Raw genomic sequence first — 13,604 nt, 5'->3', positions numbered from 1 at the left:
CACCCCCCAGGGGGGATGGTCACGCCGCAATCCCTTCTCCTCCATTCTCCTCTCGGGATCTTGGGCACGCACGCACACGCGCCCAGCATGAGTTTTAAGCCACCGGGTCCAGGACGCGAACCGCGGTCAACTACGTGGGAATCCAGCGACATAGCCATTACGCTAACTGCTGGTTCCCCTTTTCAGCTTTTTCACCTACCATCTTATATTATGGGAAAGAGCAACCCAAGTCTTAAATACAGAAGTCATTTATGTTTCATGTATACATTATACACATAGTCTAGAAGGTAATTTTATGCAGTACTTTTGTATTGTAGCTTTTTCTTGTTTTGGAAGGTGAAGCCCAGACATTGGTAGTTTTTTTAAAAATTATTTATTTAATTTTATTTATTCATTCATTTATTTTAATTTGACCAGAGAGAAACACAGAGAGAGGGAAAGTGAGAAAGCAAGCTACCAGGTCCAGGACTCAAACTATAGTTGGCCACATGGGAGTGTCCAGCACCTTAATCAACCATGCCACCTGTATTAGAGAATTTTTATTGCAACCTGTCTTTTTAAGTCAGGTGTGGACTTTTCCATTTGGTATCATGTTAACATTCAAAAACTTGTATTTTGGGGTATTTTAGATTTTTGATTTTTGGATTAGGAATTGTATCATAGAATTGCTCTGAACCTTTTTTTTCTCCCAATCTGTAAAATGAAAGTAATTTCTGTCTTGCAGTGTCATTTTGAGGGTTAGAAGGTGATTTATGGGACGAGCAGATAGCGTAGCAGTTATGTCACTGACTTGCACATGGCCAACCATCATTCAGGTCCTGGACCCAGTGGCTTGAAACTCACGCTGGGCGTATGTACGTGTGTCCCCAAGATCCTAAGAGGAGAGAGAGATTTACCATTAATATTACCATTGTTCAATATTTTGGCACAAGGTACATCCATTTTTCAGACTGAACTTAAGTTTAATAGCAGGATGGAGGGACCAGCAGTTAGCGTAATGGCTGTGCTGCTGGACTCCATGTAGTTGACCTGGTGGCTTAAACTCATGCCAAGCGTGTGTGCATGCATGCCCAAGATCCCGAGAGGAGAATGGAGGAGAAGGGATTGTGGTGTGGCCATCCCCCCAGCAAAGCAAGTTGATTTCTCACTTTCTGTCTGTCTCTGTCTTTCTGGCCAGCACACACATCCTATAGCTAGCAAAAAAACTCACAAATAAAAAAAAGAGCAGAATGGAGGTATATCCTGTATTATTAAAATACTATATTTTGGGGCCAGCAGGTGGCATGGTTGTTAAGGGGGCTGGACTTCCACATGGCCGACTGCAGTTCAAGTCCCAGACCCAGCAGCTTGCTTTTCTTTCTCTCTCATTCTATTTCTCTCTGGTCAAATTAAAATAAATAAATAAAATAACGTTTAATAAAATAATTATTTAAAATATTTTATTTTATATTGCAACAATAGACTTTATAAACAGAAGCAAAAATATGAGAGTTAGTTTTAATTTACTTTTTTTTTTGTCTTGCCATTACTTACTGGATAATGAATAGGTGCCATGTGGCACTGAGGTGGCAACAGAGTCTACCAGTAGATAGTGGAGAGAAGTGAGGGAGTATGATGGGAGTATGATAGCTGGCAGCAGCTGTCGAGTATGACTTCTTGAAGAAGGTAGGAGCTTTTCAGGGGACTGATAGAACTTGGACTTCTGGCTTATGCTTGTCCAAGTGGGTAAAGGCTTGCCTTGATTAGAAAATAATAGGAACACTTCACTTTCTGAGACCACATGAATTATGCTTGCCATGATTGCCTTCTGCTATGCAAGCAGTAGTAGTCCAGGACACGTGTCTGAGTGTGGACTGAGGGATTGTGCTGCTGCCCTAAGTCAAGGATAGAAAGGAGCTTTTTCCCCCCTAGGCTAGGGAATGTGGGGCAGGCAGGAAGCTGAGGATAATGTCTACAAAGAAAGGAATACCAGGTCACTTTAAGTTGGAATTGCTTATTCAGAGATACTTGAGATTTCCGAGTTTTCTGCCTTCTGTGTTCTCTGTGTTTTTCTACGCTGCTAAAAACACTTCTCTTCTGCCTGCATTAACCACAAGTAATCAGCCTGGCGGTTGGGGCTGGGGCGGCAGCGGATAGCCATTTCTGTAATGTCAGCCCTTGAGCAATCACATGGGCAGGGTATGCCTAACCAGAGAATGGAGTATTTCAGCTTGCATTCTTAACTGGAAATAAAGTGCTCTCCTTATTCTCCTCCTGCAGGTCGGTGAGCTGGTAAAGGTTACGAAGATTAATGTGAGTGGTCAGTGGGAAGGGGAGTGTAATGGCAAACGAGGTCACTTCCCATTCACACATGTCCGTCTGCTGGATCAACAGAATCCTGATGAGGACTTCAGCTGAGTATAGCTCAACAGTTTTGCTGACAGATGGGAACAATCTTTTTTTTTCCAACTGCCATCTATACAGTTTTCTTACAGATGTCAAAAGCAGTCTAGTTTATATAAGCATTCTGTTACCTGTGATCTTTTTGAGACTGAACTACTCCATTCCTAGTCTTATTTACCATGTTCAGGGTACGAAACTGGAGGGCTTATGTGTTAACTTCTGAATTGGCAATTTTAGGTGGTAGCAGCCATGCCTGTATGTGAGAAAGGATAGATATCTTGCCTCCTTTCTTTCAGGCAATGCAAATCAACCTGTGGGAAACTGATGGTCAGGAGAGGAGTGTTACACACTGCTTACCCTGATTTATTCAATGGATTTATTTTCATTCTGAAACCGTACTATCAAATGGCATTAGATTGTTCCCTTCCGCCCCCACAAAGTAATCATGCACCATGTGAGTAGTACCCAGTGGGATTGCTTTCTCATTTATAGAACATGACCATTGTATGACTCATTCTGACATTTCAAATCCTGAGAATTCTGAGAACACTACTAGAGGCATTTGTCTTCCTTCCTAGTCAATGCTTCATATTTTTTCTTGGGATTCTTTCAACCTTCGTCATTCTTTTTCCCCAAACATAGGTTAATTCTTAAGTGTGTATTTTCATTCCAAATGAGAAGCAGGATATGCAGAGCACTTTACTCAGTGCGTAGCTTTAAGCCAGTATTGGATTCAATAAGTGGACATCCAGACTCCCAGCTCTCTGCCTTCCCCCCATGGGGTCATAGTAGGTTCACTCTGCTGCTGCAGCTAAGTAGACTCCTGGCTAAAGGGATCCATTTCTCCAGTACCCTACTAGGAGACTCTTGGAATTCTTAGCATCTACTTGGAGTGGAAGGACCAATCACTTACAATATTCCATAGAAGGTTTTGAGGCCAAATTCTGCCCTCTGTATTATGTGCAACTTGTATAAAAGTCAGGTTAAATGATATGAGTTTGGGAGGGTAGGATTAGCACTTTGACAAAAAAAAAAAAAAAGTCTTTGATCCAATCATGAATTGCTTTTGTATTACTCATTTCACATGGCCAGAAGAGTGCTGGAAATACATTGCATTACTACCTGCATTTTTGGCTCTTTGTTTATGTCAGGATCAGTTTACAAACCCTTTTAAGTATGAAACAGTTTATATGGGGTCAGGTGCTCCAAAGAATAGACTTAAAAGACCAAAAATTATCTAGGCTATTTAGATTACAACATGAAAGTTTTGAAGTTAGTTCCTAGTCTATAAAGGCACTTACTGGTCTGTGGTGTAGTATGACCGATAAAAACACCTGACACTTTGCTTTGGACCTCATTTTAGAAAAATAACATACCTTTCTAATTGTCTTGCATAGGTGAATCTGATTTGATTGTACCAAATCATGTTATCCCAGTGGTTAGCACGTTGCCTGGCACACAGTTGACGTGCAGATGTTCGTGTGAGTGAGCGAGGGGAGTGCAGAAACATTACATGGCACAAGGAGGCCAACTGGCACAGGATTACATACATTACCACAAGCAAACTAATGAGTTGACGCTAACTTAATATATTTTTACCTCACACTAAGGTAATGCTTGATAAAGACATTAATACTCAACTTTTAAAATGTTAGCACAGTGCTCTGCACATAGTGGGTGCTCAATAATGTTGAATGAACAGATTTGCAATACTAGATGAAATTCCATCTGACTACTTTGTTAAATTTTCATTTAGAGCATAGATACTGTAAGATCCAAATACACATTGAATCTTGTTTTCCTTAAGTAAGGCATCTAAAATATTTGTAGAAAGACCTCGTCACAAGTGATTCGAATGTTTGTATTTTCTCTTGCCTTTGACGTTGATACTGGCTTATAATGACTCTCTTCATTATATGTAATATGAGTGGAACATGCAACTCTACCCAAATCATAAGGATTTCTCTCAATGATTGGTTGTCCAGAGCCATTACATGAACTGTTGGGTTGGACTGGCTGCATGTTGCAGTTATTGGACCTCAAGAAATCAAAGAACTGCTTACAAGTATCTTCCAAAAAAGCAAATGTTAGAATCCTATCCAAGTGCATATGTACATTGTCACAGAACAAAGTAAACCGAAATTGGCTGCTATATTTTATATAATCATTTCTTCAAAAGCCCTTTTTTTTTTTTTTTTGGATACTAATGTTTGACATGGTTAATTCTTATTAATTTGTTGGAATTGTTTATTGTTAATAATGCAGATAGATAATTTTTAATTATCCACAAGTAACATTTCACTATTAATGGTTTGAAATGGGTGATAAGCAAACCAATTTGAAATAAAGTATGAACATGTGCCATTGTATTATAACACTATACACTTTCTTGACAGTTAAATTTTAAAAAAATGTTTTTTTGTAGCATGTATTGTATATGTTTATAGTATATGTAGTAAATAAAAATATGGCCAAATGTTGGCTTGGTGATCTTTTGGGGAAAATAGTCTTGGAAATTTTTCACAAAAGAGCCAAATTTTTATGATTAGGATGTGTGTCCTCAACAGCCTACAAACAATCATATGATCAGATAAAGAAATAATTATATACACTCTGTGGGTGCTTATTAAAGATGAGATTAATTATTGGTGACTTTATTTTAGAGAGGTTTTTTTGGGGGGTGGGTGGGCATGGGGGTTTGGCTATTAGGTATGTGCACTTGCCGGAAACAGAGAGAGTAGGTGAGAAATCATCCCCCGAGGGAAGGATGACCATACTGCAGTACATTCTCCTCTCAGGATTTTGGGCATACATACTCACATGCCCAGAATGAATTTCAAGCTGCTAAGTCTAGGACTTGAAGTGCGGTTGGCCATGTGGGAGTCCAGCACCACAACCGCTATGCCACCTGCTGGCCCCATCGTTGGTGATATTTTTAAAGGTTTCTGGGGAAAAAAGTCTCTGGAAATCATGAAATATTAACTTGAGATCCTAAGAATCATCACTATATAAAGATCTGGAGGCCAGAGCGATACGGAGAGTATCAGACTTGTCCAGAAGTGGATGTGTATGTGCATAAGATAATGAAGATGTTAGATAGAAGGTTTTTAGAATGTTACTATAGGGCTGGCTCTGCGGCCTGGTGGCTAAGGCAGCTAGATCACACATGGCCAACTCCATGGATCTAGTGTTTTACAATTGTTTAAGTCCTGAAAGCGGAGAGATGGGGAAGGGATTATGGCATGATCATTCCCCATTCATTCACTGCCTCGTAACTATTTGTATTGAGAGAATATCACATAAATCCAAAGATACCTCTAACGCTACAGAAAGGGGTTCCTTATATGTGAAATAATTATTATCACCAAAGTGGGGGCTGACTTTTGTTGGCTATGTAGCTATCAGAGCTGATGGGGTGCTGCAGTGACCAGGAATTTTTTGATCAAATTATGGCAGTTCTAAGTGTGATAGCACCTTTGGAATATATTCTGCCCTGATGAATATGAAGAGGGGTCTTTGAAAAGTCATGGAAAGCACATATTGTGAAAAACTGCATGGGTTTCAAAAAACTTTGCACCAAAATAAACTCTAATTTCATTTACCCACAAACTTTATGAAGTTCTCTTGTACATTTTAGGTGTAATGATAACAACCACATCTGTAACTCCCCTTGGGGTCCCTGGTGGTAGCTTTTATTCATTCATTCATTTATATATACACACATACATACCAGAGAAGGAGAGAGAGAGAAAGCAAGCCACCAGGTCTGGGGCTTGAACCACGGTCAGCCATGTGGGAGTCCATCATCCTCAGCCACCCACTACCTGCCAGCCCCATCCCTGGTAGCTTTCTAAAGATAAGTGATTAACCAGGACCATCAATTGGCGTAGTGACTATGTCACTGGACTCACATGTAGTCAACCATGGTTTGAATCCGGGACCCAGTGGCTTAAACTCACACTGGGTGCATGTGTGTGTGTGTTCAAGATCCTGAAAGGAGAATGGAGAAGAAAGGATTGTGGTGTGGCCATGCCCCCTGGGTGGTGATTTCTCACTTTCTGTGTCTCTGTCTCTCTCTCTCTGGTGAGCGCATGCACCCTATAACAAAAACCTCAAAAAAATAAAAAGTGGCCAGACTCAAGACATCACAAGTGCAGGTTTGGATTTTAGATGTTCTTTCCCTCAACTGAGTGCCTTCGTTTTACATGATTGTAGCTGGCACTCTGCAAATACTAGCTTTGGTTATTGTGCTTAATGTTCCAGTTGGCTGCTTGTTGATAGATTTCTCGTCACCCATGTCCAACCAATTTTTTTTTTTTTTTTTTTTTTTAATTTACCAGAGGACATGTGCCCTTGCCAGGGAGAGGAGAAAGCATCACCTAATGGGCTATGGTCATGCTGCAGTTCCTTCTCCATTTCCTACTCCTCTCGGGATTTGGGGCATGTACACACACATCCTGCCTTGCATGTCTTTTTTTTTTTTTCATTTATTTTAATTTAGGTTTTTGTCATAGGGAGCATGTGCTTATTTAAGAGAGACAGAGGGAAAGTGAGAAATCACCCCCATGGGAGGTAACCATGCAATCCCTTCTCCATTCTCCTCCTGGGATTTTGGGCACGCATTACATTTACCCAGTGTGACTTTCAAGCCTCTGGATCTGAGACCATTGTCAGACATGTGAGAATCCAGCACCTTAACCACCACACCACCTGCTGGCCCTTGGCTTTTTCATGAAGCTTGTTGGTTGACGAAACAATCCAGCTGCCTGAACCAGCAGGCCACGGAACCAGCCCTATCACACATTATGCCTATCCCTACCATTCAGTAGCTCCGTAGCTCCTGTGAGCCACTGCAGCAACCTTTCTAATCGTTCACGTTCCTTAATCTGTTCATTAGAGTGACCAGGGTGGTCATTCCAAAAGGCAATCTTTTTTTTAAATTTTTTGCTATAGGGTGCATGCACTCACTAGAAAGAGACAGAAGATGAGAAATCGCCCCCCAGCGGGGATGGCTACACCTCAATCCCTTCTCCTGCATTCTCCTGTCAGGATCTTGGGCACACATGCACATGTGCCCAGTGTGAGTTTAAGCCACCAGGTCCGGGACTCGAACCACGGCTGACTACATGGGAGTCTAGTGACATATCCATTATGCCAACTGCTGGTTCCCTGCCTATCATATTCTTTTTTTCTTTTATTTGGAGAGGTTTTATTGCTCTAGGGCACGTACGCTGGCCAGAAAGAGACACAGACAGAAAGCAAGAAATCACCCCCCCAGGGGATGGTCATGCCACAATCCATGCACACACGCACCCAACATGAATTTAAGCCACTCAGTCTGGGACTCAAACTGTAGTCGGCTACATGGGAGTCCAGCAACATAGCCATTGCTGGTCCCCCAGCCTATCTTATTTTACATGGTCCTGGTAGGCTTTCTCTTCAGATGGGCAAACCATTTCCCATTCTTGGGACCTCCTCTCCCTTCAATTGTTTTTACTCTCTTGTATCCAGTTTATTTTTTATTTTATTTTTTAAAGAGTTTTTTGCTATAGGGTGTGTGCGCTCGCCAGACAGAGACAGAGAGACAGAAAGTGAGAAATCACCCCCCGGGGGGGATGGCCACGCTGCAATCCCTTCTCCATTCTCTCGGGATCTTGGGCACGCACGCACACGCGCCCGGCATGAATTTTAAGCCACCGGGTCTGGGATGCGAATTGCGGTTGACTATGTGGGAGTCCAGTGACAGCCATTACGCTAACTGCTGGTCCCAGGATCCAGTTTATTTTTTAAAGAATTATTGGGAGGGAACCAGCAGGTGGCGTGGTGATCAAGGTGCTGGACACTCCCACATGGCCCACCGGGGTTCGAGTCCTGGACCTGGTGGCTTGTTTTCTCACTTCCTCTCTCTCTCACTCTCACCCTCTGTCTCTCTCTGGTTAAATTAAAAATCAATGAATGAATAAATAATTAAATAGTTATAAAAAATGAAATAAAAAAATTATTGGGAGTGCTGGTAGGTGGCATGGAGGTTAAGGGTGCTGGATTTCCACATGGCTGACCTGGTGGCTTGCTTTCTCGCTTTCGCTTTCTCTCTTACTCTGTCCTTCTCTGGTCAAATTAAAATGTTAAAATAAGTAGTTATGGGAAGTCCAGGCCCATAACCAGTACACCATCTGCTAGCACCTTAGGACCAATTCAAATATCACTTTCAAGGGACCAGCAGTTAGCGTGGGTTATGGGCTATATCGCTGGATTCCCATGTAGTTGACCGCGGTTTGCGTCCTGGACCCGGTGGCTTAAAACTCATGCCGGGCGCGTGTACGTGCATGCCCAGGATCCCAAGAGGAGAATGGAGGAGAAGGGATTGCGGCGTGGCCATCCCCCCAGGGGGTGATTTCTCGCTTTCTGTCTCTCTGTCTCTGTCTGTCTGGTGAGCGCACGTGCCCTATAGCAAAATCCTTTCCCAAAAAACCCCAAAAAACTCACGCCGGGCAAATGTGCGTGCATGCCTAAGATCCCAAGAGGAGAATGGAGAAGAGCTTGCGGCGTGGCCATACCCCCTGGGGGGTGATTTCTCGCTTTCTGTCTCTCTGTCTCTCTGTCTTTCTGGCAAGCACATGTGCCCTATAGCAAAAATCTCTCCAAAAAATTTTTTAAAGAATTATTTTATTTAACTTTATTTTTTATTTACTTAAAAACAAAACAAAACAAAAACAAAACAGAGACAGAGCTAAAGAGTGAGAGAACAAGAGAGAAAGAAAGCAAGCCACTGGGTCTGGGATTTGAACTGTGGTCAGCCATGTGGGAGTCCAGCACCCTTAACCACCACACCACCTGTTGGCCCCAATGTTGAAATGCTTTTCAAAGCACCATCTCAAGTTTGGGTACTTTCCCTGTATCATGCTGAGCCCTGTGGCCTTGTCTCTCACGATCACTTAGAGGGAAGCTATAGTGTTACAACAAAGATTATTCACTGGTTATAATTTATTTTGAGTTTCTAGCATTAGCCATACCATCCAAAGGCTGAATCCCATTACTAAAAATAATGTCAAAATTATTTATTCTAGGGGACCAGAAGTTGGCATAATGGCTATGTCACTCTACTCCCATGTAGTCAACTGCTGTCTGAGTCCTGGACCCAGTGCCTTAATCTCACACCGGGTGCATATGCATGCGTGCCCAAGATCCCGAGAGGAGAATGGAGAAGGGATTGCAATGTGGCCATCCTCCCTGGGGGGTTATTTATCGCTTTCTCTCTCTTTGTCTTTCTTGCAAGCGCACGTACCCTGTAGCAAAAGCCTCTCTTAAAAAAAAAAAAAAATTTTATTCTAAAATGCAATTGTGGATCAGTCCATGAAATGGTGGTTAAGGCAGTTGGATTTCACATGGCTGACTACAATTTAATTTCATGTCCCAGTGGCCTGAAAAATGGCATGTGTGCATGCGTGCCCAAAATCTAAAGAGGTGAATGGAAGAGAAGGGGTGTGACCATCCCCCCTAGGGAGTGCTTGTTCACTTTCTCTCTCTGATCTCTCTGTCTCTGCCTCTGGTGAGTGCACACACCCTATAGAAAATTACAAACATATCTATGCATATTATAGACCCCAAAAGGCAACATCTCATGAAAGCAACTCAGAGTGGTAGGGTCCTTGTGAATGCTCTCCATAATGGTTAAGGACATGGCCATACCTAATGTTAATACAGGTTGAACTAGATAAAAATAGCCTAAATTTGGGGTCCAAATCCTTTCAGGATCCTTGTGATATTATTTTTTTAAAAAGGAGGAAAAAACAAATCCTATCCCCCCAAAATAAGTTAACAAGAGGAAGTGGTTTATTTAAATTCTTTGGCCATATCTTTTCTCCTACTAGAATGAAATGCTTCTGCTACTTTCACTTTTTTTTTAATAAAAAATTGCCCCAGTTTTTTATTTTCCTTGTTAGACATGCCTGTGGGATCAGGTTTACTTCTGAACCTGCTCCTTGATTCTTGTTCTCAGCAAGCTCTGCCATATGATTAAAGGCAGTCTTTTTTGTTTGTTTGTTTGTTTGTTTTGTCGTCATGGTGACTGGCATTTTACGTAAGCAAGAACTGGGGGAAAATACTTGTTTGAAAACACTTAAGGTAAATTTCATCATTGTGGAGAAGTAAAACAACTTGATGGGATACCAGCTAGAATTTGCAGCTAGAAAAAGAACTTTTGCTATTCCTTTGGGTAAGATAGGTTACTTTTGAGAGATGTTTGCTATAGGGTGCACATACTCATTGGAGAGGAAGCGGTAGAGAGAGAGAAAGTGAAAAATCACCACCACCACCACCACCACCACCACCACCCCCCCGAGGGATAGTTACGCTGCAATTTCTTTTCCCACTTTCTCTTCTTGGGATTTTGGGCACACATACGCATGCTCCTGATATGAGTGTGAATCTGCTGGGTCTGGGATTCAAACCATAATGCTCTACGTGGGAGTCCATCGCCTTAACCACTACACCACCTGCTGGTCCAAAGATAGATTTTAAGGTACCTCTTTTGACTATTGAACAATAAAACTGCACACACACACACACACACACAGACTATGATGTTCTTTAATTCTGCCATTGATTACATTTCTAGTAGCAATTGAGTTGCAATGTGTGCGATTGTGTTTGATCTTCTAAAGCAAAGGTTTTTCATCCAGAATCTTTTGACCCCTTGGGGATGTACAGATATACCTCATAAAGGGTGTGGCAGAGATTACTCACTCAATCCATGTTCTTTTCTTCCTGTGTACCCTGCTCAACTACATTTCCCATCCTTCTTTGCCATTATATAGGGCCATGTGACTGGGTTCTAGCCAGTGGACTGTGTGTGGAAATGTTTGCTCTGCTTTGGCCTGTTCTATAGAAACATCCCACAAATGCTCCTCATATGCTCTTTCTTTTCTTTCTTTCTTTTTCTTTTTTTTTGGAGAGGTTTTCGCTATAGGGCACGTGCACTAGCCAGACAGAGAGAGACAGAGAGAACTTGCCCCCCAGAGGGCATAGTCATGCCGCAATCCCTTCTCCTCCATTCTCCTCTCGGGATCTTGGGCACGCATGCACATGCGCCCGGCGTGAGTTTTAAGCCACCGGGTACGAGATGTGAACCGCAATCGACTACATGGGAGTCCAGCAACATAGCCATTACGCTAACTGCTGGTTCCCCTCCGTATGCTCTTTCCTTCTGTCAAACTGGAAGATGACAGGGGCAAAGCCTTCATCCATCTGCACCCTACCAGACTGCATGGAGGGACCAGCAGATGGCATAATGATTACATTGCTGGATACCCACAAAGTCAGCTGCAGTCCGAGTCCTGGACCCAGTAGCTTGAAACTCCGGCAGGGTTGGGGCCAGCAAGTGGCATGGTAGTTGAGGGTGCTGGACTCCCACATGGTCGACCATGGTCCAAGTTCCAGACCTGGTGGTTTATTTTCTCAGTCCGTCCTCCCCTCACTCTGTCCCTCTCTGGTCAAATTAAAATAAAAAATGTTAAATAATCCTTTAAAAAAAAAAAAAAAAACTCAGGGCATGTGTGCATGCATGCCCAAAATCCCGAGAGTAGAGGGTTAGGGGTTGCAGCATGCCCATCCCCTCAGGGGGTGATTTCTTGCTTTTTGTCTCTCCAGCAAGCATACATGCCCTATGACAAAAGTCTCCCCTTTTTTTTGGAGAGGTTTTTGCTATAGGGTGCGTGCGCCAGACAGACAGAGACAGAGAGATAGAAAGTGAGAAATCACCCCCCAGGGGGATGGTCACGCCACAATCCCTTCTCCTCCATTCTCCTATTGGGATCTTGGGCATGCACGCACACGCGCCCGGCGTGACTTTTAAGCCACTGGGTCTGGTATGCAAACCGCGGTCGACTACGTGGGAGTCCAACAACATAGCCATTACGCTAACTGCTGGTTGCTGGTTCCCCAAAAGTCTCTCTTAAAAAAAAAAAAAAAAAGGCTGCATGGAGGAAGGCCCTTGTGACTGGCTCAGTTTATAAGAAAACTTCTTGTAAACATCTATTGTCTCTCTGCAATGTGAGAACACAGTGTGAAGACAGTTGTCTGCAAGGCAGGAAGAGTGTCCTCACCAGAACCTGACCATGCTAGCACCCTAATATCAGGCTTTCAACCTCCAGAACTGTGACATAATTAACTGAATTTATACAACAAGTTCGAGGTATACACTGTGAAACAGAGCACCTAACAAAAAAGACCACATACTTAATAAGGCAATAATATAATGAATCAAAAAACAAAATTAATCTTGGGTCAGCAGGTGGCATGAAGGTTAAGGTGGCTGGATCCCATCTGACCAATTGTGTGGTTCAAGTCCTGACCCAGTGGCTTGAAAGACATGCTGAGTACATGTGAATATGTGTCTAAAATCCCAAGAATGGGGCCAGCAGATTGCATATCACGTATGTCGCTGGACTCCCACATGGCTGACTACAGTTTAAGTCCCAGACCCAGTGGCTTGAAACTCATGCCGGATGTGTATGTGTGTGTGTGTGCCCAAAATCCCAGAAGGAAAATGGAGGAGAAGGGAGCCAACTTCCTGGTGGTTTCTCACTTTCCCTCTTAGAGTGCCTGTTTCACTCCAATGAGCGCACGTGCCCTAAGGCAAGCAGCTCTACAAGTAAATAAATAAAATCCCAAGAAGAAATCAGAAGAGAAGGGATTGCCGTGGGCCACCACCCCCCACCCCTGGCCAGGGGGATTTCTCACTTTCTCTCTCTACCTCTCTCTCTCTGTGTGTCTCTTCAACGAGCACATGTGCCTATAGCAAAGAAGAGAAACAAAACAAAACCTACATTAATCTAAGAAAAAGAGGATGAAAAAAAAATACCGTTCAACCCTTATAGGTTTTCAGGTCTACTAGCTAAAGCAGTCAGACCACTACACTAATACAGTGGGGTCAAACATGAGGTGAGATGTTAGCCAGCAGACAGGTCGTTAAGGCCACAATGATGCCAAAACCTTGTAGAAATTGAGAACATGCTTAAGGCACCTAAAATAACCGATGAATAATTCTTTTTATAAGTAGGTCCCATGAAATATCTGACATCGAAATCTCCCTGGGCATCCTGTGTTTTTATTTGGAAAATCTGGCCACTGCAACCCTGGCCTGCCCTTTGGAGAAACCCTGCACCAGGGCTGCTATTCTGTCCTGCAGAGGAACTGAATCCATACCAGGACAGCGGGGGGGC

At 42.9% G+C, this 13,604-nt stretch overlaps 1 protein-coding gene across 1 annotated transcript in view; it reads left to right on the top strand.

The window, feature by feature from the left end:
* CRK (CRK proto-oncogene, adaptor protein) overlaps nt 1-4,795 on the top strand; it is a gene marked incomplete at its 5' end in the record, with an annotated part of 51,418 nt that extends 46,623 nt beyond the window's left edge. The window contains one exon of the mRNA XM_014583822.2: nt 2,260-4,795. Within this exon, the coding sequence (XP_014439308.2) occupies nt 2,260-2,397 (138 nt within the window). The remainder of the gene's footprint in view (nt 1-2,259) is intronic.
* Nucleotides 4,796-13,604: the final 8,809 nt, after the last annotated feature.

This window comes from Tupaia chinensis, unplaced genomic scaffold, assembly GCF_000334495.1.
Source record: "Tupaia chinensis unplaced genomic scaffold, TupChi_1.0 Scaffold144899_1, whole genome shotgun sequence".
In the NCBI taxonomy this organism is placed as follows: Eukaryota; Metazoa; Chordata; class Mammalia; order Scandentia; family Tupaiidae; genus Tupaia; species Tupaia belangeri.
Note: the sequence above shows the minus strand (reverse complement) of the source record. Positions and strands in the feature narration are given on the sequence as shown.